Source organism: Thunnus thynnus, chromosome 3, assembly GCF_963924715.1.
Source record: "Thunnus thynnus chromosome 3, fThuThy2.1, whole genome shotgun sequence".
Classification (NCBI taxonomy): Eukaryota; Metazoa; Chordata; class Actinopteri; order Scombriformes; family Scombridae; genus Thunnus; species Thunnus thynnus.
This window is the reverse complement of record NC_089519.1, coordinates 17,033,087-17,057,885: the sequence shown is the minus strand read 5'-3', so window position 1 is coordinate 17,057,885 and position 24,799 is coordinate 17,033,087. Positions and strand designations below refer to the sequence as shown.

Sequence of the window (24,799 nt, the reverse complement as noted above, 5' to 3'; positions counted from 1 at the left end):
GTCTTGCTGGACAACGTTCAAGAGTCATTCTTCTCATCTTTTTATTCAGCCACTCATTCATTTATAAATTAGCACCAGTTGAATGCAGTAAGGTGAATAAAGGGGCACAGAAGGAGGATATTGGGACGGTGGCTAGTAGCCAACTGGATGAAAAACAAGACCATTGGGATAACAGCCAAAAGCCATGCAGAGTGTGAGCCACCCCATATCAGGGGAAACAAATCATTTTGCAGATTGGCAGGGCCTGTCGTCTTCATGTAGGTCCAAGCAAATTGTGACTTTTATTTCAATGCAACACCAAACAGAACTCAGATAGTCATTTGTTTGCACAAAATGCCCCAACCTGGACTGGACATACATTTTTCTAACACTATTGTAAAAATGTTTATTTTATTTATTCTATTACTTTGTAAGCCCTCTGAGCTATATTTACTGTACTTATACATGTGCTCATTAACCCAATCTCAAGCCAATTTCAACACATTCTGTTTTTCACTCACAGTAGTCTGATTTTTAGGGCTGTATTGTCCTATAGGCACAAGGCCAGTGCTGAGCCAAACGCAGTCTTTATGCAATTTTTCTAAGGCGCAAGTCTATTTTTTTTAGCATCAGTGCTTGTTTGGTCATTTCCTGGCACCAACCAAGCGTGCTTGCGCCAGCGTGGCAGAAGAAACAGATTTATGCAGATTAGTCTGCACAGTGCAATTTTGGTGCTCATTTTGGCATAAAATTGTATCTGCGAAAAAACCTGCTCAGACCACCTTTTATCACACACGCAGGGCAATTACGCTCATTCGGCTTCAGTTGGCTGAGGCGCACGCACAGAGATGTCTCCAAAATCACAAAACACCTTTCATTTATGTAAAGTTTTGCTTTTTCATCTACTGCAGATTGACGTGAGAATCATAACAATTTTTGAGGAAGATTCTTACCAATATGATCCAAGAGTGTAATCCAATGACCCGGAGTTCAGAAGTACAGTTCAGAAATACATTCTGTTGGATGAGGGAGTTTCCCACAACAACTTGTAGTGGGAATGTGGGATATTTCGATGTTTATTAATCAGCTGTCGTCACCACACAGCAGCAAGAGCGATGTGTGTATTTCATCTATGGTCTCCCCTATAATTGTACAGGCTTGGCGGGCCACCAGGCCAGCGAGAACCCCCACCAGGCCAAAAAATATGTTTTAATGTCAAAAATAACGTCAAATATCCATTAATTCGGAAATCAATAGCATTTGGGAGCCACTGAGCAGTGCTGTTCCAAAGCGTGAGTTAACGTAGCGTAGCTCCTTTTAAGGAATAGGGCAGTGCATAATATGTGTGCGTAGTGAGTGAGTGGTGAAATGAGAGAGCGAGCGGCAGAAAAGTGACGATGAATGCGAGCGGAGCAGAGGAAAATGTCAGCAGTAAGTCGTCAATCTGGCAGTAAATGTACAGTACAAGCTACAGTGTGTCAGTTAATAAATGCTGCAGCTTCTCAAGACCAAGAAAAGTCATGTCTGAGGTTTCCCCAACTGCTGGAAAAGTGAAGGGGGTTAGCCCCAAAGCTAGCAAAAATGGGTTAGCCTGACTTGACAACGCTAAACAGAGAAACAGAGAGTCTCCCACAACCCTTTACTCAGACCCCCTCCCCTCCACAGCCGCTGCTCCCGCCAGGCCAAAGCAGTAAACCTAGGGGAAACACTGGTCTCTGATTTGAGAGAGGGACTGTACATCAGTTTACACAGATGGCACAGCAGAGGTAACTTCATTATTTAATTATTTAAATCTTCTGACATGGTGATAGGATTGTTCAGGATCTACGGTAATTAATGTTCTGCATTTTCTAAACATCAGACAAGAAAGCTGTTACTCACAGATTCCAAGTTGAACAGTAAAATCATTTGAAGTAATGTGGCTGTCCTCAGGATGCATCCTGAGCTCCATCAAATCTGTCTGCACCTTTTATGAAATGACAGATCTGTCTGTTTTTCTGTCACGAGGATCATCACAGTGAGTTTTCAGTTATGCCACTTAGAATCAAGTCTCAAAATATTTTCAGTAGTCATTCTGCACAAGGACATGTATCCATATAATCAGTGTGTAAAATAGCCTCTGACAACTGGAGGTCCTGTGCCATGCACGCTCCTTCCTAAACAGAGTAGGCATACATCCTATATGCCGTGAACACATTAAAGATGTCTGTGAAAACATTTTAAAACAGGTTTACTTTACGCACAGCTGGCACTGCGTGGTTACCTTCATTCATTAAACATTTAAGTATTTGGACAAAACTGTGATAGAACTTGTGCTCTTTTCAAACACTAAACAGCAAATTTCGAAACACAATTTTGTGTCTGTTTATTTAAGAATATTGTATATACTTAAAAGCATAAAAGAGGACTTTCAAATATGCAGAGGAGGAGTAGAACTGCAGAGTTTAAGTTGATTAATTATCCTATATTAATTGTTTGCACAAAATAAGCAGCAGCACTGGGATGCCAGCAGCTGCAGCATACATGAGAACCATGGACGGATTATCATGGCCATGGGCCCTGGACACAAACTTGCCACAGACCCCTACCTACACACGCAAATAGTACACGTGCACTGCATGTGCACGTGTACTTTTTGCACACAGAGTTTGGTCACACAATAGCACAGGGCTACCCACAACCACACAGCATGTATTACTGGGATACTGTGAAGGGTCAGAATATGAACTGTAAGTAAGGGTTACACAGGTCAGTTGCTTTGATCTGGTACCCATCAGCCTGGTTGGTATAATGCACTTACAACATTTTGAAATTGTACATAAACATCTTGTGTGGAGCAGAGAATGGGCTCCTAAAAATGCTGATTTGACTAAGAACATCCTCTGAATCCGCTGTATGTCTATCATCCATACATTAGTGACAAAAACAACAGTGGAAGCAGCAGTTGATTAACAAATACAAAAATCCCATCACCAGCTGTCCTGCATGATCAATTTATCATCTCATAAAACTTGCCAGCATTGACATTCTGTGACAGTTGATGTTTTCATTACTTCATCCAACAAGCTGCTTAAACATGCAGTTTCCCATTAACTGGTACCTTGTGCACAAGGAATAGCACACCACATAAAAACAGTAAGAATATTAGCATTTAGGAGAAAAATTGGATTAAAGTTGACTGCTGTTCAGCCATCCCTACAATCACCCCATCATCATTAATGGTTTAAATTGGCATCTTCTTGCTGCTACAAGACAGCTGGACTGTCATTGTGTTGGTGAAGACAAATTCTCACACACACAAATCACATACATGTAGCTGACACATACAGTACACATACTGGATTTATGCTCACCTTTGAACGCATTTACAAAATCACATCTACAGTGCCTACAACTCATTACTGCTAGCTCACAATACAACACTCCCCATTACTGCTAGTGGACCACACATGCTGTTATATTCATTAGGGTTTATTGGCCCATGCTGAGAATGGCACCACTGTGCGAATCAAACCCTGCAGAGGCCACACAACTACACTGTTTTCCTCCCATTAGGCTGGGCTAGTAAGAGAGCACTTCATGTAATATTCAAGCACTGCAGACAAATCACTGTCCCTTCCTCCTCTCCTAATAGCTTGTAAGAACAACAGACACAATGCCATGCTAGACAGAAACACACTCTAGCCCACAACATGCTGCTCACAGAGGGGGAAAAATGATCAGAAGGGTGTCACATGACTCTTGTTTGTGAGCATTGTTGCCTTGTAGAAAGAAAATGCTAGGTTTATATCCAGTGGTCAGCTGTCACCCCTCTGTATGCAGGTGAATTTGAAACTCTGAACTATCTGTGGGTGTGTATGTGTTTGTCTATACAATGTGTGCTAGTCCTGTGATGGACTGGTGACCCTTCAACTGTGTATCCCACCTCTAGCCCAATGATGGATAATGGATGGATGGAAAAATAATTACAATGTTTTACATATTCAGATATGAAAATGTTTATAATTTATGAAATAAGTACAATTAATTCAGTTCAGGGCCTCCCATAGTGTGCTGTTCTTCAATAAATATTTGATTAATAAAACTGGATCCTCTTTATTGGACCACATGGAAGGAGTCAGATCCAATTTTCAATTAAAGACTGTCTGACCCTATTTCTTCTTTCAGTGAAGAAATAACCTAATTGCTTGAAGGTCAGTATTCAGTACCGAAGCTTTCCATTCTCTTCTTGTGGGAAGCTTCAGCTGGAGAGCTACTCACCCTGAGCTTTCTTCCAAAGACGATGACTTTTCCTCGTGTCTGTTCTTTCCTGAACCTCCACTCCACCAGGTTCTGGCCATTCTCTCCTGGCAGGGTCATGTTGCGTCGGGCTACAGTTGGGTTGGCAGCGCCTGGATTCAGGTACAAAAAAGACGAGAAGACCAACAATACTTAATACAGTAGTGAAAAATAAATCTAAAACAGAATATGCAAGTCAAAGTTCAATCTTTAAAGCAGTAAATATGTGCTGTACACTTAAGCATCAGCATGACATCTGCTGTGTGTGTAAATATTAGAGTAGAGCCTGCTGTCTGCTTAGTTTATTTGATGACATACTTTTGAGTCACTCTCTGTAAATAAATGCACACTTTTTGATGCAAGTGGATGGCGGGTCATCCTAATCATGCTAGTACTGTAATACAGTGTTACTGATGTATTTCTTTATCAAGGTAAATACACTTCAGCAGATTTAGTTGCTCAAATAGAATCTAACACATGACAGCATGGATTTTGATCATTTACAGAGGCCATTAGTCTCACTGCATGGGCTATAAAGAGCCCTGCATGCTCACTGCTTGTTTGTGAATGAGTGTGGAAAGATGATGGGCCGAATTATGGAAGTGCTGTAATTGGTTTACTGTTTACTGTTATCTGCACACATTTTATGTTTCCGTTTCAAAATTCGCACAGTATACGCTGAGGCTTTCTATGGCTGAATTGACCAATGAAACAATTCCCCAAAGCTGTGGAATATTCTTTTTATTATGCTGTGGTTTCAATCTTCTAATGTTGCCCATTTAATACAATTCTAATACTTTTAATTGCTATGAAAGCATGCAGTGTGTTTTGGACCTTGATACAAAAATCAACCTGCAATCCATCACTGTGAACATCACTTCTGTATTTACTGTTGTGAAAGTTATGCAGTTTGGTAGTTCAGCTGCAAATGCAGGCTTGTAAATCTGAAATGTCAGCACTATATTACGATGTAATGATAACAAAATCTTGACACAAATATAAGCAGACACAATTGTTGCGATCGCTGTTAGTATAACTAGCACAGTTGAAGTCTCTATAAGATGATTTTTACACATTCAGGTTTGGTTCTGATCAGCAACAATGTAAAGTATAAATGATTTGCAGTAAATTCACTGTGCGATGAGATCAAAGGCATTCAAATCTGATATTTTCTGTTATTATTTTGATGTTTTCTGATACAGTGCAAATCAAACTGCGAGCTGAAAACACTGTATCATCAGAGCTGGACAGGCAGCAGCTTGTACCAGAACAGAACAACTGAAAAAATGACACTGACCCTGATACCCCACTATGATCCTTTCCACAAACAGGCCCATCAAATGGTGTTTACCTGCAGAGGGTCATGTTGGCATCATGGAAAAAGGCCTTTAAAACAGCATGTGACACCAAAACTCTTGACTGAAAACCATTTTCATGGAAATCTGGGACATGGTGTATTGAGCAATTTTCAACTCATAAGCATTCACCATGTAGAGAGCCTTTGTTCAATGCTTTACACATACAGTGTAAATCAAAATAAAATCATCCAACAATAACAAACATGAAAGCTCATACATTTAGGATAATGTGCTCAAAGCGGCTTACCTGCTAGTATATGGGGCTCTGTCTGATAGTGTGTATCCATCCCATTGGCATAGATAACCCTTAGCGAATGGTCATTACCCACCTGGTAGCTGTTGCGAAGCTGGTCTATATGGGAGACAGATAGAGGGACATACATTTATCATGAATGACCCAATGCATTTATTAAAACCACTGATCTGAGGGTGAAGGAGAGGGAAAGAAAGAAAAGGAGAGGAGAGCAAAAAAGTACAAGAGAGCGAGGGAGTTAAAGAGATAAGTGGAAGGAGAGAGAACAGTACAATTAATTTCCATGGGCAGTGTTTGAACCTTCTAATGGAGCACAGAGCAGGTATTAACATCCCACTGCCTCTTTTAATTAGGCTCCCCTTGACCTCTCGCAGGACTAATGGCCATGAGTATGAGTGTGTGTGTGTGTGTTTGTGTGTGTGTGTGTGTGTGTGTGAATGAGTGAGAGAGAGAAGGAAAGTCTTTTTAGTCTGTAGACATTTTAAGTTCTTCTTCCTTCCATCTGATACAACATCAGGTAAATATAATTCCTCTTCAATTGATTGTCTTTTTAACAACTAATCAAAGTAGTTCATAATAAAAAAAACTAATAGTATGTTGTATTGATGTGGAAAAAAACACCCATCTTTTTTCCTCCAAATTTTATTTCTGCACAATCCAGGGCAGTGGAGGCTGGTCCATAGAGGCAGAGGAAGTTGCTCCTCCTCTATTTTTTGAGAGGCAAGAGGGAGATCAAAATATAAAAAGGAATGTTTGGTTGAAATAAACCATTATCAAATCTCAGTATTATTTATAAAAAAAAATTTTCTCTCTTCTTTGGAAAAAATCCATTATTGAAATTCTGTTTAAAATGCTTCAACAGCAACACCTGCAGGGCAGGAGGAGAAAGAGCAGTCTGCATGAAGTGGTGGTGGGGGGCAGTGGGGGAGAGTAGGGGACAGAGGAGGATGGGTGCCTGCTGTCCTCCGCAGAACGAGATCATGAACGTATTATAAGAGCTGGATATCGGACTAAAAATGGCGCCCACTCAGTCCAATAAAAACTGCTCGCCTGGCGCAAACGCCAAAAAAAGTTTCTAGCTTCCGGGTTTGCTTCCGCGTTGTGCAGCCCACTTAATATGTGCAGTAGTGTTCCCCCCCGGCCCCGCCCGTGAGTTCCAGCTCGGCCCATAGACTTTACATTGTGATGTTTACCTGCTGTTTAATGTGCTGCAGCTGAGCAGCTAATTAGCTATGTAGCTGCTAACTGACATTAGCGGTGCACTTTTCCCCGGTGAATGTTAGTTTTGTGGCTCGTTCAACAAGCTGCAGGACAAGATGTGTGTTCATGTTTCTAAGTTATCATCAAGTTTTGATGATGTGGACACAGGCTGTTTCATTCACTACCGTGTTTAAAAGAGGAAGGTATTATGCTTCATATTACCATTTAATTTAACAATAATTTAGCATTGAATATTGATTATTTTTTGAGTCACCAGCCGCCACTGATCCAGAGACATTATATCTCCAGCAATTATTGTCAAGTCTTTCTATCTTCTGAGTTCTGCAAGTTTGAACTCAAAATCATTTTGACCAAATTTTTCCTCAATTGTTATCTAGATTTGATAGCAACTTCAAAAGCTTTCTTTTAACACAATCAAAGTATAATTACTTATGTATGAAAGTATAAAACAAATTTTCACCAGTATTTTCCTTTTAAACTCTAAAAAATTCTATTTTACATAAACAGGGGAAAAAACACAGCCTTGGTTGGCTAAACTCTTGGTTTGAATTATCTGGGGTCAAATAATAAGTTATTACAGATATTTTAACCTTTTAAATGTGTCTAAAATGTAATTCCTGCAAACAGCGATGTCAGTGTTTTGTTAGTTTATGGATGGTATGTGTATGTTGTGACTTCATTTTGTGAAGGGAATCTGCTGGGTGGAGCTGAACCTTCACTCCCAACTGCCAACATCAATTTTCCTGCACAAAAGCAAGCTTTTGCAGTACACTATGAATGGGAAGAGACAGCACACTGAACAAACCAGTCTTATTAAAGTCAGCCTATACTAATGCATGAGCATTTACTGTATTTGTCCATGTAGAGCATCAGGAATTGCATTACCCACACGTTCACATCTTTTACAAAGCAATAAACAACAACATTAAAATGACAAAACATAGCAGCTATATTACCTTGTTTACCATTTCTGGGCTGCACCTAGACCTAATGTGATTTCACATTTCCTACACCACTTGCACACTGGCACATTGTGCAGTTTTGATGATAGTGAGGAGGTGAAATGATAAATAATGTACGTGAATTGATGGAGAGGAATGCTACACTTGTCGATGGCTTTGAATAACTTATTACATTCCAATCAATACTGCTCTGCTGTGAGGGAGAATCTACTCTATTTTTCCCCACACTCCAGGTACATGTAGCTCACTCTGAAACAAATCACTACCAGCCACTCGAGGCCTTGCTTCAACTGGCTCATTAGTTCAGATTTAACAAGGGCATCAGTGCTAAATTATTGTTTTCCCTTGCCGTTTAGGCTGAATGTTTGACGTGACGGATGGTGAGGATGGAGAAACTAGCATTTTCTTTTTGCAATTCCCCTCAGTATCAAGTCTAGACTAAAATGGAACCAGAAACAGAAAGTCAAAAAAGTATTCAAGCACACACCAGGATACTAGGAGAGACACTGTCTATTAAGGGATTACATTAAAAAACAAAAGGAGCTAACTACGCATTTTGCATGTTGCTTCATCAGATTCACTCTGTCCACGTAGTTCGCTCCTTTTGTTTTTTTAATGTAAATGTGTAGTTCACTCCTTGCACTGATCAGTACACTGATCAATTGTTGTTGAAATGAGGGAAACAAACAAGACAATTACTGCATTTGGAATTGTGTGTCACTGGGTTTTTAGAGAGAAATCTGCATGTTTCCTTTATTGCACAAAACACAAACTTTGTCCACAATCTCAACAGAGTACAAACCTTACAAACTTCAGAAATTTAACATTTATTGTAGGGATATTTTATTAGATGTCATAAGACTGGAAAGGGTTTCATGATATTGTGTGCAAATGCAGCATTAAATGCGGCACATATTAACATGATTACATCTGTACATTATCAACAAGGACTCATGAGCACTTTGGCTTGGAAACAGAAAATTAAAAAAAAATACCCTGTTTAAAAAGAAAATGTTGCTAAATGTGCCTTTTTGGTATGGATTAGAACAAAGGCATGTATATTAACCATGGTCAGTACAGTACTACAGTGGTCCTGTGGTACATTCACCAGAGCCAGAGGCTACAGTGACTTGCGTTTTCAGAAATGCTTTCCCTTTGCAGAAATAATGAACGTTATGCACTTTATACATTTATCAGTTTTGCATTGTCATCTATGCATTTTATTTTGAACGTTGGTTCACAAACTCATCACTGTAATTTGTATGTGTTAACTGGATGGACCTCACTATGAAAGAATATTCATGTACACCTTTTCATTTTTAAAACCGTTCTTGGTAAACTTCCTTCCTATTAAATAATGTGGAAGGCAAACTGAATATAAAATGTCATTATTTGGCTATTGCTCAAAAAAAGCAGGACTGGTGGAGGCACTGAAGGACTACAAAGCTGGATTTCTAGGGTGAAGTCATGTCTATAATGGTGTTAAGGGAAGGTTTCCTGTCAGAGTGCTTTGTAAAGGAGATTGTTCTAACTTTTTCAGCCACTGTCTCTTGACCCTAAGACCACGCCAGACACATATCAATGATGACCCAGAACTTTAAAGTTCCATGAAATATGTACTGTGTCTCTTTACTAACCTCAGCACTGCATCAACTACTACTTTCTACCAACTACTACAGCAGCTGTAAGGCAAAAACCTTGCATCTTCTTTCATTTCTTCTTTTCCACAGTGACTAATTTCTATCTGAATCACAGCCTACCCTCAGTGCTCTAAATGTAAACCAGGCAAGAAGCGCTTTCTATTTCTGAAAAAATGTTGAATACTCACACTTTGTTTCTACAGGGACAATATCATTGAGTATGATTCTCATTACAAATTAATCACAAAATAAATGGTGTCACAACACACACTCTCTTGCAAACTTTCTCCATCACTCTCTTGCATGCACACACACACACATAATTGTGTAAGCACCTTACCCTGCACCAGAGTGTAGAAGGAGTCTATCGATGACAGGTTGGTTGTTATGGAAACATCCTCATCCCTTCCTGATGTCTCAATGTCTACAGCAACAGCCCCTGATGACATGTCGCCATGGAGATTGGTCACCACGCCGGTGGGGAAGGTCACATTAGTCAGACGACCCTCACTGTCATAGCTACCAGGACAGTGACGATGAAGAGAGAGAGAAGAGTACAGGGACATTGGTTACCATTACTGTAATATGCTTTATGGATACCCACACACATGTGGCCGCAGCCAGTTTCTTACAGCTGAGTGTGCTGAAGCTGTTTTTAGTGGAGTTGTAATTTAAATGAACTGAATCTATCCAGCAGGAAGCAGAGTTTTGAACTAATTTAAATTAGAAATAATATTTAAATTGTCTCCTGTGTTTATGTCTCCTGTCAGAAAATGGTTCAGGGTATGCTGGTCCTACAAAAGAATATGTCTAGACATCTACTTCTGTCAGAATTGTTATTTTCTGAAGGATTAATTCTCATTAATTTGGTTATTAGACTTGTAGACGGTTCTTGAAATTTAAATTCCATCCATCCATCAGCTCATTCACAGTACAGACATACACTCAAATATAAACAAAGCAACACTGCTCACTCATAGAAAGTAGTCCAGCCTATTTGGATGCTCTTGGTAGCTAGTAAACCACTGTTGCCATGGTAACTAAACAAGACCAGCTCCTGACCCTGAGCTGTTAGAGTCTTCAGACCGCCATTAGTCCCGATGGTCAGCCAGATGACCTATACATGACAAAAAAAAACGGTTACATGTTCAGATTCTGTCAATACAGCCACAACTTTACTGTACAAATCTGAGTCAGTGCTGAAGAGACAAAATTTCTAAAAAAGTTTTTTTTTTTTTTTACAGCCTTTTCTGGATAATGTTAAATGTTTCTGTTGCGTTACATGGAACCTGGGAAAAGTCTAGCCTAACTCACCTGATTGTCTGGGGCGACCACACGTACAGGCATCCTGTTGGTATCTCTACGGATACGAAGTGTGTTCCCGCTGCTGTCAGTCACTGCAGTTACATCTTCCTCATTGCTGAGAGTTAGAGAATTGAAAAAAAAAAACAGTGAGTGAGTAAACACATAAACAATGGGAGAGAATATCTGTTCATTTCCACACACACCAACCTGTAGCTGAAGTTGTATTTATAGTCTCCAGTGACCAGGGACATGGTGAATTGGTGAGTCCCATTTGTATCAAACACATAGAGCTCCTGAGAGGCTGGAGAAGCCACTTCATAGGAGCTAGGACCTGAAGCCAGAGAGCCTGAGGACAGACAGAAAGACAGACAGACAGAGGGATATTAACTTTCTGTATTTAAGCACTGAACCTTGATTTAGCATCCATATGCACATACAGAAACTAACAAATCCATTTCTCAGTACACTTCTACACAGACCCACACATTATAAAATGACAATATGGAATTCCAATGAATGATACATTGGATGGTGATCGTGGTTGGTGTACAGCACACTTTCTGTCCCAGGTGTAAGTCCATATGGTGCACATTCCTTGGCATGCATTTGAATGTAGACACCTCATGACATTATATAAAGTCTACCATAATGTGACAACTGCGAGAGGGAGGGTGACTTACAAGCAATTTAAGGTGGGATTTAAATTTCTATTCAGAACTTTTAAGAAGATTTTTTTAAATTCAAATATTTTGGCTCAACGAATACAGAGAACTGTATATACATACCAGTGGGTGGTTGGTTGCGTCGTATGGCTCGAATGCGGATGTTTCCCAGATCAGCCACGTAGAGTGTCCCATCCGGAGACACCACCAAAGAAGAGGGACAATTAAGCCTGGCGTCTTTAGCATAGCCGTCTCCTGTTTGGTAGCAGTCACAGTTTGCATCGTTCTGCAGGACCGAAGGATGCAGGGATAGGCAGAAGTAGAAAACAAAGAGAAAGGAGGTGAGAGAGAATAATTCAACTTGGTATGTGTTATAGAGACAGGTGGGCACCACCAAAAATTCAACAGGACCACAAATTCTCATGAATTTGATATCTTTTATTCAACTTCATTATTAATACATTCAATGGGCAGATAGTACCTGCTGTAACTGTACCATTATATAATTCTGCATTGTATTGTATTGTATCTACATGTAATGTAATCTATGTAATTCTTTACACATTTGTTATGAACTGAAGTGGCTTTGGTGTGTTGATGGGAAAACAAGCTATTCTACAATGAAGGAATTAAGATTAGGACATGAAATAATGATATGAAACAAGGACACTGAGGACTGAACATGACACTTTTCTGTGTGAAATGACATACAGTATGTGAAGTAGCTGTGATATAGTACCTTGCAGTCACAGTCAGATAGTGCTCCAGCAAGATGGGTAATTTCTCCATCAGTTGACACCTAGTGGAATGATGGCCAGAAACACACATTTAAACACTAGGGAGACAGAATTGAAAAATAATGGCACACTGAAATTATTTAATTGGCTGATGTGCCTGCATCTGGGGTTCAAATCAGGCCTTTGTTATATGTCATCTGCTACCAGAAAGTCAACACTTTGCAAAAGAACATTCTCAAAGACATGAATAAAATAAAATCAACAGACAGACTGATATCTGATGTACAGTCTTGTCATCTAGTATCCTGATTTTCACTTCACTACCTGATGTGGAAGGACATTCCAAGCTGAAGCTCACCTGTCGAATGCGGTGGATTTTCTTTTCATCTGTCTCTGCGATGTAGAGGACGCCACTGTAGGACAAGGCAATGGCTGTAGCTCCCTCTAGCATGGTCTGGACTGCTCTCTTGCCCATAGTGTATTCTATACCAGGTACTTGGCAGTGCATGGGACGACCTGCCACAATACGAACCTGAACACACACGAACACATACACACACACACCTCAGTGTTCTGCGACACATCCTATTATTAATTGTTTGGATTTTTGTATTTTACCCCAAAAAGGAAATTTACTGAAAAATGAATAATGTGAAAATCCAAAACTAGTAGCAGTACTGTCAGTGTGGGTTTACTGTAGACAATACCTGTCTATTCTCAGTGATCTGCAGTACTACATTGTTGTCCAGGACATAGATGGAGTTATCCATGGGATTGATAGCTAGATCTGTGGGCCATTCCAAACGAACCTGGATGTAGAGATGACAGAGGGGAGGGAGGAGAATAAGTTTCACACAGTTTCATAAAACTATATTGTATATAGTTATACTAGTGATAGTATTAATTCTACTACTGTACTGATGTACAGTGTAATTCAAACTTTTTTTTTGTCTGACTGACCCATGCATTGAATGGATCAGTGCCAAAGGCTTAATGGCACTGTTTGATAACCACAAAAGTTTTAAAGATTATCTATATAAAGACAAACATTTTTAATTATGTCAGAGTTGAAGAGCACAGCCCATGGCGAGGCAAAGTGAGAACAGAGGTCTGCTGCCTTAGTAAAGACTGGCAGAGATAGACTGGAAACATACAGGGAGAGAAACCACTTCAGAGAAAGTTGCTGATGGCCAATTCAACTCACCTAAAAACATGTGAGTGTTCTGTTCAAATTACAGTGGACTGAGAGGACATTTGCAAAACATTAATAACAAAGTATAAAAAACCCACACTTTACAGTCGAGAAATGGAATTTACCAACAAATTCAGAAACATGTAATACTTTCCTAATTTAAATAACCACATGAAAATCATTAAAAGTTTTACATAACAGTAGCAAAATGCTACAAACCCACTTTACAGCAGAGAGGAGGAATTTCAGTGATTCTTGGTCATGACCAAGTCCAGTAATCATGTTTATATACCTGAAACTGCACAGACAAAATGGTCTAATCATTAAGTTTGATCATTTCAAAGCTAACTGGTCAAATCTAAATGTAATCGTTCCTTACATTTCTTAGATTAACTATAATACCAGTCAAAAGTTTTGTCACACCTTCCCCTCACTTTGAATGACAAACTGTGCCCAAACTTTTGACTGGTACTGTACTATATATAGTATATACAGGACCTACTGCACCTATAATATGGGCTGTTTCAGACACAGCATCTACTGGTCTACTAAATCTTCACATGGTTTAAACCCTGATATGATGATGCATTAAATAGATCTACGAGGAGTAATTGTAAAGTGCATTCAAATGCATATTATGGTGACTGTATGCTTGAAAATAGAACACCATGAAGCTACAAAAAGAGCTGTGAAACCTGAGGATGTGTGGGCTGCCAGTTCATTTATTTCCAAAAGTGAACTCTGCAGGTCAACCAGATAACTGCTAGAAGTCAAACTGAGCTTAATACTGCAGAGAAGGACATACAGTCAAAGTTCAGTAAACTTCAACTCTGCAAGAAATTCTCTAACTACCCTGCTCTGCCCACACACACACACACACACACACACACACACACACACACACACACGCACACACACACACACGCACACACACACACACACACACACACACAGGGCAAGTGTCAAGTGTTAGACCTTCAGGAAAGCAGATGAAACAGGACTTAATGCGTGTGTGTGTGTATGTGTCTGTAGTGTAATATTCTTTTCATTCTGAGATCCACATCATGTTATGGAAGATTGTTCTTTCTCACTCTAAAAACAAGGTGTAAAAACAAAAGAAAGTACATCTATCTCACTCCCTCTTTCTCTCTTCGCCTCTCTCTGATAAGTTTCTGATATATAATTGGGGAAAAGTCAGCAAATGTCACCAGATATAAATCTATAGTTGTTGAGATTTAAAGGGCTCTTTTTCCTCTAATGGCACATCAGAGCACCTAGAGCCACCTATCAACTGAATTAAATCACTGCTTTGCCCATTTTGCAACCTTTTCTCCAATGAATCACATACATGTGTGTGTATGCAATTTGGCAATAGCATCTTTTACATTCGCAAAGAACATTTAGTTCCAGTGCAATAGTGTGACATTGTTACAGCGTAATCAAACATTACAGACAGGTTATCAGGGTGGATGGATGGAATACATTCAGGTGCATTTTACCTGTCTTATGTGCATGCTGGTATCACATGTCAGAGGTCGTGCAGAGGTCAAGTCATTACTACCCAACACTGTGGAGATGATTCCATTGCGATCCACTTTCCTGATCATAGTCCCGTCCACAAAGTAGATCAAACCATTTTTGTCAACCGCAATCCCTGTGTAGAGTAGAAACATATGCAGATTATAAATACATCAGCTGCAGCATGTAAAGACAAAGGAGTCAGGATTATGCAGCAGCAGATAATGAAATAAGGACACAGTTAAAAAACAAAAAAACATTCAATAAGAACATAGGAAAGAGACCCTGAGTGTATTTAAAGAAAAGCAACTAGGATTGTTATATGTATGGAAAGTACCATATAGATGAGCAGAACAGCAGCTGTGCAAATTAAACTGAAAATGTTTCAAAATATATTTGGATGTTTGACATGGCATATGACACGGTATACCCATATCTACTAATATCATCAATAATTCTAAGAGGATACATGTGGCTGCGAAGTGAAAAAACTGTCATTCCATGCAAAACCTCCGCAGACGTCAGGGACTCAGTCCTTCCGTAGCTTAAGGGTCCCACCAGTTCACTGTCAGTTACTGTTTCTGACTGTTTCCTTCAGAGGACAACAGTTGTCCTAGAGATTCGGAGCACCATGGTAACCAAATGTGTCATTTCCTCCCGAGCTTATTTAATTTAAGGTGCTGCGTGTTGGCTTGTGGGGATTCTGCACCAGTTTCTTTTTAGGGACACCGCTTGTTGGCTGCTTCACCACATTGTCATAGTGCTGTGGCAGAGAGGGCACTGCTTATAAAGGGCAAGAAAAGACTGTTGATTGTTTATGACATGACTGGACCTCCATGCCCACAGATGTTTTGCAAAGCCAAACGTCTTTCCAACTATCCACACAGTTGTGCTTCATGTGTCTAACCACAAAAAAATTCCCTGAAATACACGAGAGCCTCATCTACAAATTTCGCCAAATTTGAAAAAACTGAACATAAAACAGTTGCAACAAATACTCTTAAGACTATTTGTGATATAAACAGCTCTGAAAAATGCAAAGATGCAAACAGTGTGCAAAATTCTGTTAAGAATTCTGTGTGAAGAATTTACAATAAACTCAGGCAAAATGTGAGCAAATCATGCGAGCACAAGTGGGGAGGTACATAAAATGAAATGGGTTCTACTTATCTCTTGGCAGTGAAAATTTAGTACATAGAGACACTTTACTTCAGATTGGTCTTTGTGAGAAATACACTTAATGCAGTGCAGCAAAGCAAATCTTCATCAAGTAGGATTATATTCTGGGAATTACAAATTTATATGAAATATGCTTGTAAATGACAGATATATCACATAAAACTTATAACAACACAAACAAATAACAAGAGATTAAACAATATATATAATTTCCTGATCATTGCCACATTTGAAAAGATGTCAGTCTAAAACACTTCCCAGAATGGCACTATACACAAATCACAACCAAAACCAATTTAGCAGAAAGGCTAGTCTGCTGTTTGTACACTTGCAAACTGCTTTTAGAGGGAATATGGAAGAGTGAAGGAGTCCAAGGTCTGTATTTAACAAGCATCTCAGAATAAACTACAGGAATCACACTAAATGTTTGACTAAAAAATAGTCCAAGTCATATTCAGAGTAAGATATACAGTACCAGTCAAAAGTTTGGACACAATGGGAAGGTGTGTCCAGACTTTTGATTGATACTATAAGTCACACCACTTGTTGTTCTATGACAAACAACTTCATGAAAAGGTTAATGACATTTGCCGTGCTGGATGCTGTGCTGTTTAGCCAGTACCCCTAACATATGTCTTTATTTTTAAGAAGCCAGTAGGCCTATACCTTAAGCATGAGCGAGCCTTGACTTGACTGTAGTATGACTTGACTGAACAATGCAATACTTACAATTATACATTGTATTTTGATACTGTTATGTCCTCATGTATAACTTGGAGCAATTATGTTGTGCTAACTATTAGTGACACTGGCATATACAAGGGAGCCACCAATTTGTAATAATTCTTTATTTAACCAGGTTTATGGTCAGGGGCATTATCAGACTGTGTGGAGTTTTGAGGTGCAGTAAACTCAGTCTCAGTTGTGAGGGACCCAAATCATCACTGTGGTAGCTGTGTTCCCTTGTTGCCAATTAAGCAGAAAATGCAAGAATCTTTGTGAATGGATGTGTGGATGGAGCAATTACACCACAGCCGATGAATATCTTTCAGATAGCTTTCAGTTAGCTCCTACATCCTGTACACCCCCCACCTCCCAGACTGTGCACATGCTTCTATCTTTTGCTCAGTGCTGAGGACTTCTAACATTTCAGCTCTGTTGTTGCTGCTGAATCCTGGAGGAATTAAGGATAAGAAAGCTGATTAAATGCGCTTAGTCCAGTTTATAAATGTAGGAACAAATGTGTCACTCTGAGAATTTCTGGCCAGTTAAGACAAGTTACAACTCACAAGTTACAAGTTACAACTTACAAGTCCTGGACGGTCCATGATAAATACAGGCCAATTTAAATTGGGTGTGTGTGCACAGGTCAAACTTTGTGCCCCTGTGTGAAAATTGTGTTTTAAGAATACTCCTCACTGACTATGTTTACATGCACACTAATATTCCACTATTATTCTGAATATGACAATATTCCAAATTTGATACAGGTCATGTAAACAGCATATTTTGTTTGGATATTCCAAATTAAGCCTTATTCCGAATACAGCATTTTCCAATCAAGGCATGTGGGATATGCCGATATTTTTCAGGTTTTAGGAGCATTCTTTGGACTACAGCTCATTTGGAATATGCGTCTTAATCTGTATCAATTAGGGTTTTCACAACTGTTTGCACACGGACTCTTGCCTGTTTACGGGCAGCTCTGTGCGATGTAAACAAACCAACTAGCCAACAGTTTGCAAAGCTGGAACAGTGATGTATGATGGGCTGGTTGAGTAATGCACTCCTGCACAGGCAAAATAACATATGCTGGAACAAGAAGGCAAACAGAGGAGAGGAATGAGAGGAGAGTGGAGAGCTGTTCAGGAAAGGCTTGAAAAACAGGGCGCACCTTCTCCATGATGGGGACGGAGGGGACTCGTTATTATCCTGACATTCAGCCATGCACTGATAGTGACAACTCAGTGTGATGCACCAAAAACATTAATCAGTGTAGTAAACATCATGGGACAACCTAGGTAATGGATGTGCCTGTAACTATAAATTTATATTATCAGTCGTATCAATATCCTCATGCTGTGAATATATTTTGTGCTTGTAAACGTAGTGAATGAGGTTATGAGACAGGCCTAAATAATAATAACTAGCCTAAGCGTGTGTGTGTGTGTGTGTGTGTGTGTGTGCGTGTGTGTACGCACCTTTAGGTCCAAGCAACTGTGCTTCTGTAGCTTTTCTTCCATCTCCACATCGCGCTTCATCAAATGGAGGACACTGTTCACCTGTGCCGGCCACTACCTCTCCGTTACCTAGACACACACACACACACACACACATTGTGCATTCATTGCACTTTTAACTGCAAACAGCATTTAAATCATTTCCAATTTCTAAAATGAAATAGAGGCTTACTGATGAGATCACGGGCACCACTGAGCATCTTGGGTCGGTAGATTCGGCGCGAGTTGGTGTCTGACACATACAGCTGCCCTGTTACTGGATCAGTGGCTAGATAATAACGGTGAGCAGGGTTGTTGCTATGGACAAACAAGAAACAAGAAAGAACTGGTTCAGGAGGCTATGATGTCAGTATCATTGACATCAATAAAAAAAAAAAAAAAAAACGTTAACATTAAAAGGAATACAGCTAGTACTGAGAACAGAAACTGACATCATCCATGTGTCCTTGGCAGATTGTTGCCTCCAGTTCACATGCCAGTTCTCACATAATCCAAAGTGTGACTGGAAACATGACACATTTCAAGAGACAAGATGCCTTTTGTGCTTTGTCCTAGCATGTTCTGTGAATATATCTTCATTAGCATTTTATAATAAGTACATCCCGTTTATGGGGATTCAAATCACAGCTTATATAACACTGGTAACCAAACAATATATGTCTCCTCTTAATTCATTACCTACATCTCTATCCTCCCCACAAGCTACCCCACACCCTACCTGGAAGCAGTCCTAGTATGTTAAGATCCTTCTACCACTGCATTGTGTATTAGTGTTAGTGTGAAGCATCAGACCAATAGTCAAAAACAAATAAATGCCAATGGGTTATACGCTCACATGAAAATCACCATCAATGGGGCAGAATTACACTTTGGTTTCTGCATCATTATAATGGGGAAATGAAGGAGACGTTCTAGAGCTGATGATAATGAATAAAAGGAAGGTTGATGAAGTGAAAGCCAAGAAACTGGTGTTAATTTACTGCCAGTGGTGTACCAGGTGGTTGGTGTTGGTGTGTGTACTGTATGTGTGTGAGACAGAGAGGGAATAAGAGGCAGACACAGAGAGTGTGTGTTACTATTTCTGTGTACATGTGTGTATTAACAGGAGGTCTGTCTGTCTGTAAGTCTGAACAGAGCTACATAGGTGTGATGGGCCATCACTTGTCTGTAACACACTCTTAATGATGCCTGCCACACTGTCATGTAAAATCCATCACACACACACACAAGCACACAGGCATGGATACATATGTACTCGCCTCTGGCAATAAGTGGTTGGTGATAATCTGCAGATGATCACAGGCTGTTAGTTAAGACGGCTAAAAATAGACAAACTGTGTGTGTGAGAGAGGAAGATAGTTTGTGTTTTTCTGTACTTGTGAAGCCCAGCATGCCTTTTTGATTTCATTTAACATTTATTTAACCAGATACAACTGAAACTTCAAAGATTCAGGATAGGCAGCACCGAAGATCAAATCCATGGTTTCAGAAAGACTCCAAAACATTCGAAACAAATACAGTAGCACAGCACTGTAAGGAAAAATTAATTAAACTCAGTGAGTCATTTGACTCGCCAGAATATGGTATCAAGGCAGTCTGTTCTATCTCACACAGGCTCCGCCCTCCACTGGACTATATGGGTAATACTCCAATCACACGCAATTGCCCACTGAAATTTGCATGTATGTGGCTGGCCAATCAGGACGCGCAATTCATGTCTGCTTAGTGTCAGCACTGTCTCCCGCTGTTTTCGCCGCTACCCTTCACGAGATGATGAGGGTGTTCTTTTACTTAGATGACTTAATTGTCATGGCCAAGTCCAGAGAATGGGCCATTTTCCACAAAGCCAAGTTGGTGCTGCACCTAACCCGGTTAGGCTTCGCCATCAACTGGAAGAAGAGCACCCCCCATCCACGCCAACAGGCGGAGTATCTGAAAGTTTTGTTCATCTTAGTCAGTCTGCGGGCCATTCTCTTGGAAACCAGATGGACGGCCCTGCAGCAGGCAGGTCATGTGCAGTGGGAGAGGTTCTCTCCATTCTACAGTATCTGGTGGGGAAGGAGCTGTCTCATGCCAAGTGTTTGCAGCAGCAAACCTCCTGTCATGGGGGCTTTGGTGACAGACCTGTCTTCACCCACCCCCTTGTGAAATGTTTCTTACAGGGGGTTAGGAGACAACATGCAGTGATGCGTGTCTCTGCCCCCCAGTGGGCACTACTCTTGGTGCTTGAGGCCCTTGTGAGTGATTCCTATGAGCCTCTCTGAAGGCGTTGTCATTCAAGACAGCTTTGCTGCTTACGCTGACCTCAGCTAAGAGAGTGAGTGAGCTGTGTCCCCTGTCGGTTCACCCCAGCTGTCTGCTGCTTCGTGGTGACCACAGCGTCTGACTACTTTCACACCGAACCCCTCCTTTGTTCCCAAGAACATAAGGAGTTCACTTAGGTCGAGGCATTTTGTCCTACACCCCATGGGGATGTCAGGGAGGCATCTATTGTGCCCAGTGCGTGCATTGGCATGTTACCTTGAATGTATAGCCCCCATTCAGTGTACTGAACAGCTGTTCATGTGCTATTGAGAGGGAGTGGCTGGTAAAGCTCTATCCAAGAAGCACCTAGCTAGTTGGCTTTGTGAGTTCATCTGTCAAGCCTACGGGCAGGTGGGTAAGCACCCCTCCACCGTGGTCTGAGTGCATTCCATACATGGTGTAGCAGCCTCTACTGCCTTTTTCTGTGGGGTGAGCGTTGAGGACATATGCACGGCAGTGTCTTGGTCTACAGGGCCAGGACAGGGCCGTTCATAAGCTTCCATTACTTGGACATGACTGGCACCTTGACAAGGTCCATGCTCACAGGGGCGACTCACAGGGGCAACTCACAGGGGCTCACAGGGGCTCACTGTGTACATGCAAATCTCAATGGGCAATTGAGTGCGTATGCTTGGAGGAGAGTATTACCCATAGAGTCCAGGAGAGGGCTCCGCCTGTGCTTATAGAACTAGGGTTACAATATCATAAGCTTCATTTCCACCTGTCTGCAAGACCTATTCTGTTAATTAAACACAATGACATCCTGATGATACGGCCTCTACTTTTTTTCCATTTTCATTTTCAGAATTTAAACATTTAATAAGGTTCATTTGTTCAGTTTTATGGTCCCAGTGCCAAGAAAGCAACTTGTGAAGACGGATTAGATGACAAAGCCTATTTTAGACACGCCTCAGTGTGTTTGTGTAAGTGTGTGTGTGTGTGTGTTTAGTAGAATGCACAAACACACAGCCTGAGGATGCACTTGACATGTGGATGCCACTTGATCATCTTAACATGCCAGGGCACATTAAAAGATGTGACTGAACAGGAAATAGATGCTAGGACAGTGGATGGTGGGAGTGATAAACAAAAGATGGGGAAGAAAAAAGGAGAAGTAAGACAGGAATGAGGGAAGGACGCAGAGCACAGGACAAGAGGACGACTGGGGGGACGAATGACTGAAAAAAGAATGAAGAAAAAGGACAGAAATAAATGAGGAATAAGGAAAAAAGGAGGGAAAGACGGAGGGGAATTATGGCTGTAAAATGAGAGAAAAAAATGAAGGACACAGTGAATGACAAAAGGCTGAGAGAGGAGGAAAGAACTCGAGCAAGAGAGGATAAAATGAAACAATGATAACAGCAAATGAAACAGAATACAGAATCAAGATGGTGTGAATAAGTAAACATGAAGGATGGGCTGAAGGTGGTAAAAAAAACTCTGTAAGACGACTAGTCCTCCCAAGAGGAAATTGTCTTTTAATTAAAAAGTGAAATTTAATTGAAAACTACATTTGGATGAGTCAAAAAAATGGAATCCAATCATTGTGTCTTGCCAGTGGCAAAGGAGCTCCAGGTATGGAGCTTCCCTGTCTGTGCAAGAGGAGATATAGAAGAGGAAATAACTGAGTTAAGCTTAATTTTCAGAAGGAAGGAAAGAGAAAAGGAGGCAAGGAGACAGACCAGCAAATCTTAATGTATTTGCCCAAATCACACAGTGGGAATAGAGGATGCAGGAACTGTCATTTTGATGGTGGATGCATCGTCGATATATAAAAAGCATACGACCCCAGTAAACCAAATTAAACTTTAAGAATTTATCCAAATAACTCAAGTCAACTTCATTTAACTTCATAATTTAGATATTGGTAGTGGTATTCAGATCCTTTACTTAAAGGCAAAATATGTAATTTCTGCCACTGGTGGTCTTTCAATCAAAACAACAACAAAAGACGGAGTGTGATGATGTTGTGAAGTAGCATGGGATCATGGGAGTTGTTGTCTTCATTGTTAAACAACCAGCTTCTCCTGGATAGGATTACTTCAGTGTTCATCATTGAACCAAGCTGCTGCTAATGTTTGCTCAGCTTGTTTTTCTGATAACTTAAGACACAGACATTCAACATGTTACTGGGAGCTGAATTATCCACAGAGGTCTCCTCCTCTCCAAAACAAACGTACACAGGGATTAAAACCGTAAAAACACTACATAAAAGCAGTTTTACTTAAAAAATTGGTGTTTCTCTGACACTGTTGGAAGAAAGAGGACAGGAGGGGCTGCTAGTCAAGATGCTGCTAACGTTTGCTCAGCTTGTTTCTCTGGTAACTTAAGATCCAGATATCCGATGACCAAAATCCTTCATCTGGTTAAAAGATACTGTTAAAAACGACCAAGATCTAAAAAGATTATCATAAAAATGTGGCTTACAGTTGAATAAAAGTCCATTTATGACAGTTTCTGGCAGGCAACCAGAACAGTGACGTATTATCTTGTATGCGTACACTCTTTGTTAGATGCCACTGTGGCGGACAACCACAACATCAATGTATGCATCTTGTGTGCGTATATTCTTTGGTAGAGGGGGTATGACGCCACTGACAGGTGACCAAATGAAACGGACTGTTTGATTAAATTATGGATTTCTCTGGGTTTGAAAATTGTTGGAAACATTTGGGATAATGTATGTACACAACTCAACAAAATATATAACATAGGCCTAGTTGTTTTTAGACATTTTAATGCAGAATGGTTACATATATAGCTTTAAGAAAAAGTAGAAATACCACAATTTAAACATTACAAGTAATTTTGCAGTTCTACAGAGCTCTACTGAGTGTTTTAACCTCTTTCAGCTTATTATTTTGTTTTTTTATGGCCTGCAACTCCACTCTCATCAACCTTGTTTCCGGCCAAAGCATGCAGCTGTTTTAAGTGGTAAAGGTCTGAAAGAACCATGCTCAGCACTGAATGACAGATGGACAAAATTGGCAACTAGATCATAAGAAAAAGCAGCTAAAGAGCCAGATATTTTTCTCTGGAGCTGGTTTAGACCAAAATAGAGGTAAAGAGAGTGAATATTCGACAGAATAGCAACTCCAAATGATTGCTAATGTTGCTCTGGGTCTGCTGGAGGTGTAAATAACTATGCAAACACAAACTGTTTGCTAACAGGTGATGATTTGTCAGATGTTGTGTTTACAGGGTGTTCTGCTGCCCCTAAGTGACCAAAAAATCAAAAAGAAAAATCAATTAATGCAGCTTTCATAGGTAGTGCTATTAAAGGTCCAGTGTGAAGTATTTAGTAACATCTAAAAGAACAGACTTGGTAAAAACTGAATAGATTATTTATAAGTATATCTTAATTAGTGTCTTATCAGCTGAAAATAATAATTGTTGTGTTTTCGTTACCTTAGAAATAAGCCCTTCATATCTACATGGGAGCGGGTCCCCCTCCACGGTGGCCGCCGTGTTGCATCACCATGTTTCTACAGTAGCGCAGAACGGACAAACCTAACACTGGCTCCAGTGAGGGCCTTACGCGTTTTAGATTCAGTGGGCGATTACTGGAAATGCACCGGTTTTAAAACGAAGAAGAAGAAGAACGGACCAAACATTTTGTATTGTGAGAAGTTTTTGAAATCAAAATCTGATAAATGGAGGATCATACTTATTTAGAAAATCACAGGAGTGTGAATTGTCGTCATTAAAGAAACGAAAACACAAAGAAGCGAAACGAAATCGGGAAAAGCAACGGCATAAAACGAGGATAAACCCAGATGGAAATCCCTGATGAGAGAAATGTTTGCAGACTGACGCCGAAACGCCGCCACGTAACGTTAAATATTAGCACACTTTAGCCTCAGTTTGTGGCGATTTATTCATTTTCTGTGGCAGTAAGACAACACATTGACTGATAACTAAGATATTTAGCGCTGGCTATGTGCTAAAGACAGTAAGTCAGAGTAATGAGT

At 40.2% G+C, this 24,799-nt stretch overlaps 1 protein-coding gene across 7 annotated transcripts in view; it reads right to left on the bottom strand.

Annotated features, from left to right (window-relative positions):
• Positions 1-24,799, bottom strand: part of LOC137179643 (teneurin-3) — a 370,272-nt gene that overhangs the window by 23,710 nt on the left and 321,763 nt on the right. For all 7 annotated transcript variants that reach the window (XM_067584473.1, XM_067584474.1, XM_067584475.1 and 4 more), the window contains 13 exons: positions 18,697-18,821; positions 18,486-18,593; positions 15,087-15,241; positions 13,103-13,204; positions 12,754-12,927; positions 12,398-12,457; positions 11,782-11,944; positions 11,204-11,342; positions 11,006-11,111; positions 10,666-10,808; positions 10,032-10,210; positions 5,863-5,967; positions 4,240-4,370 (listed from right to left, as the gene is read on the bottom strand). In XM_067584473.1, the coding sequence (XP_067440574.1) occupies positions 4,240-4,370; positions 5,863-5,967; positions 10,032-10,210; positions 10,666-10,808; positions 11,006-11,111; positions 11,204-11,342; positions 11,782-11,944; positions 12,398-12,457; positions 12,754-12,927; positions 13,103-13,204; positions 15,087-15,241; positions 18,486-18,593; positions 18,697-18,821 (1,690 nt within the window). The remainder of the gene's footprint in view (positions 1-4,239; positions 4,371-5,862; positions 5,968-10,031; positions 10,211-10,665; positions 10,809-11,005; positions 11,112-11,203; positions 11,343-11,781; positions 11,945-12,397; positions 12,458-12,753; positions 12,928-13,102; positions 13,205-15,086; positions 15,242-18,485; positions 18,594-18,696; positions 18,822-24,799) is intronic.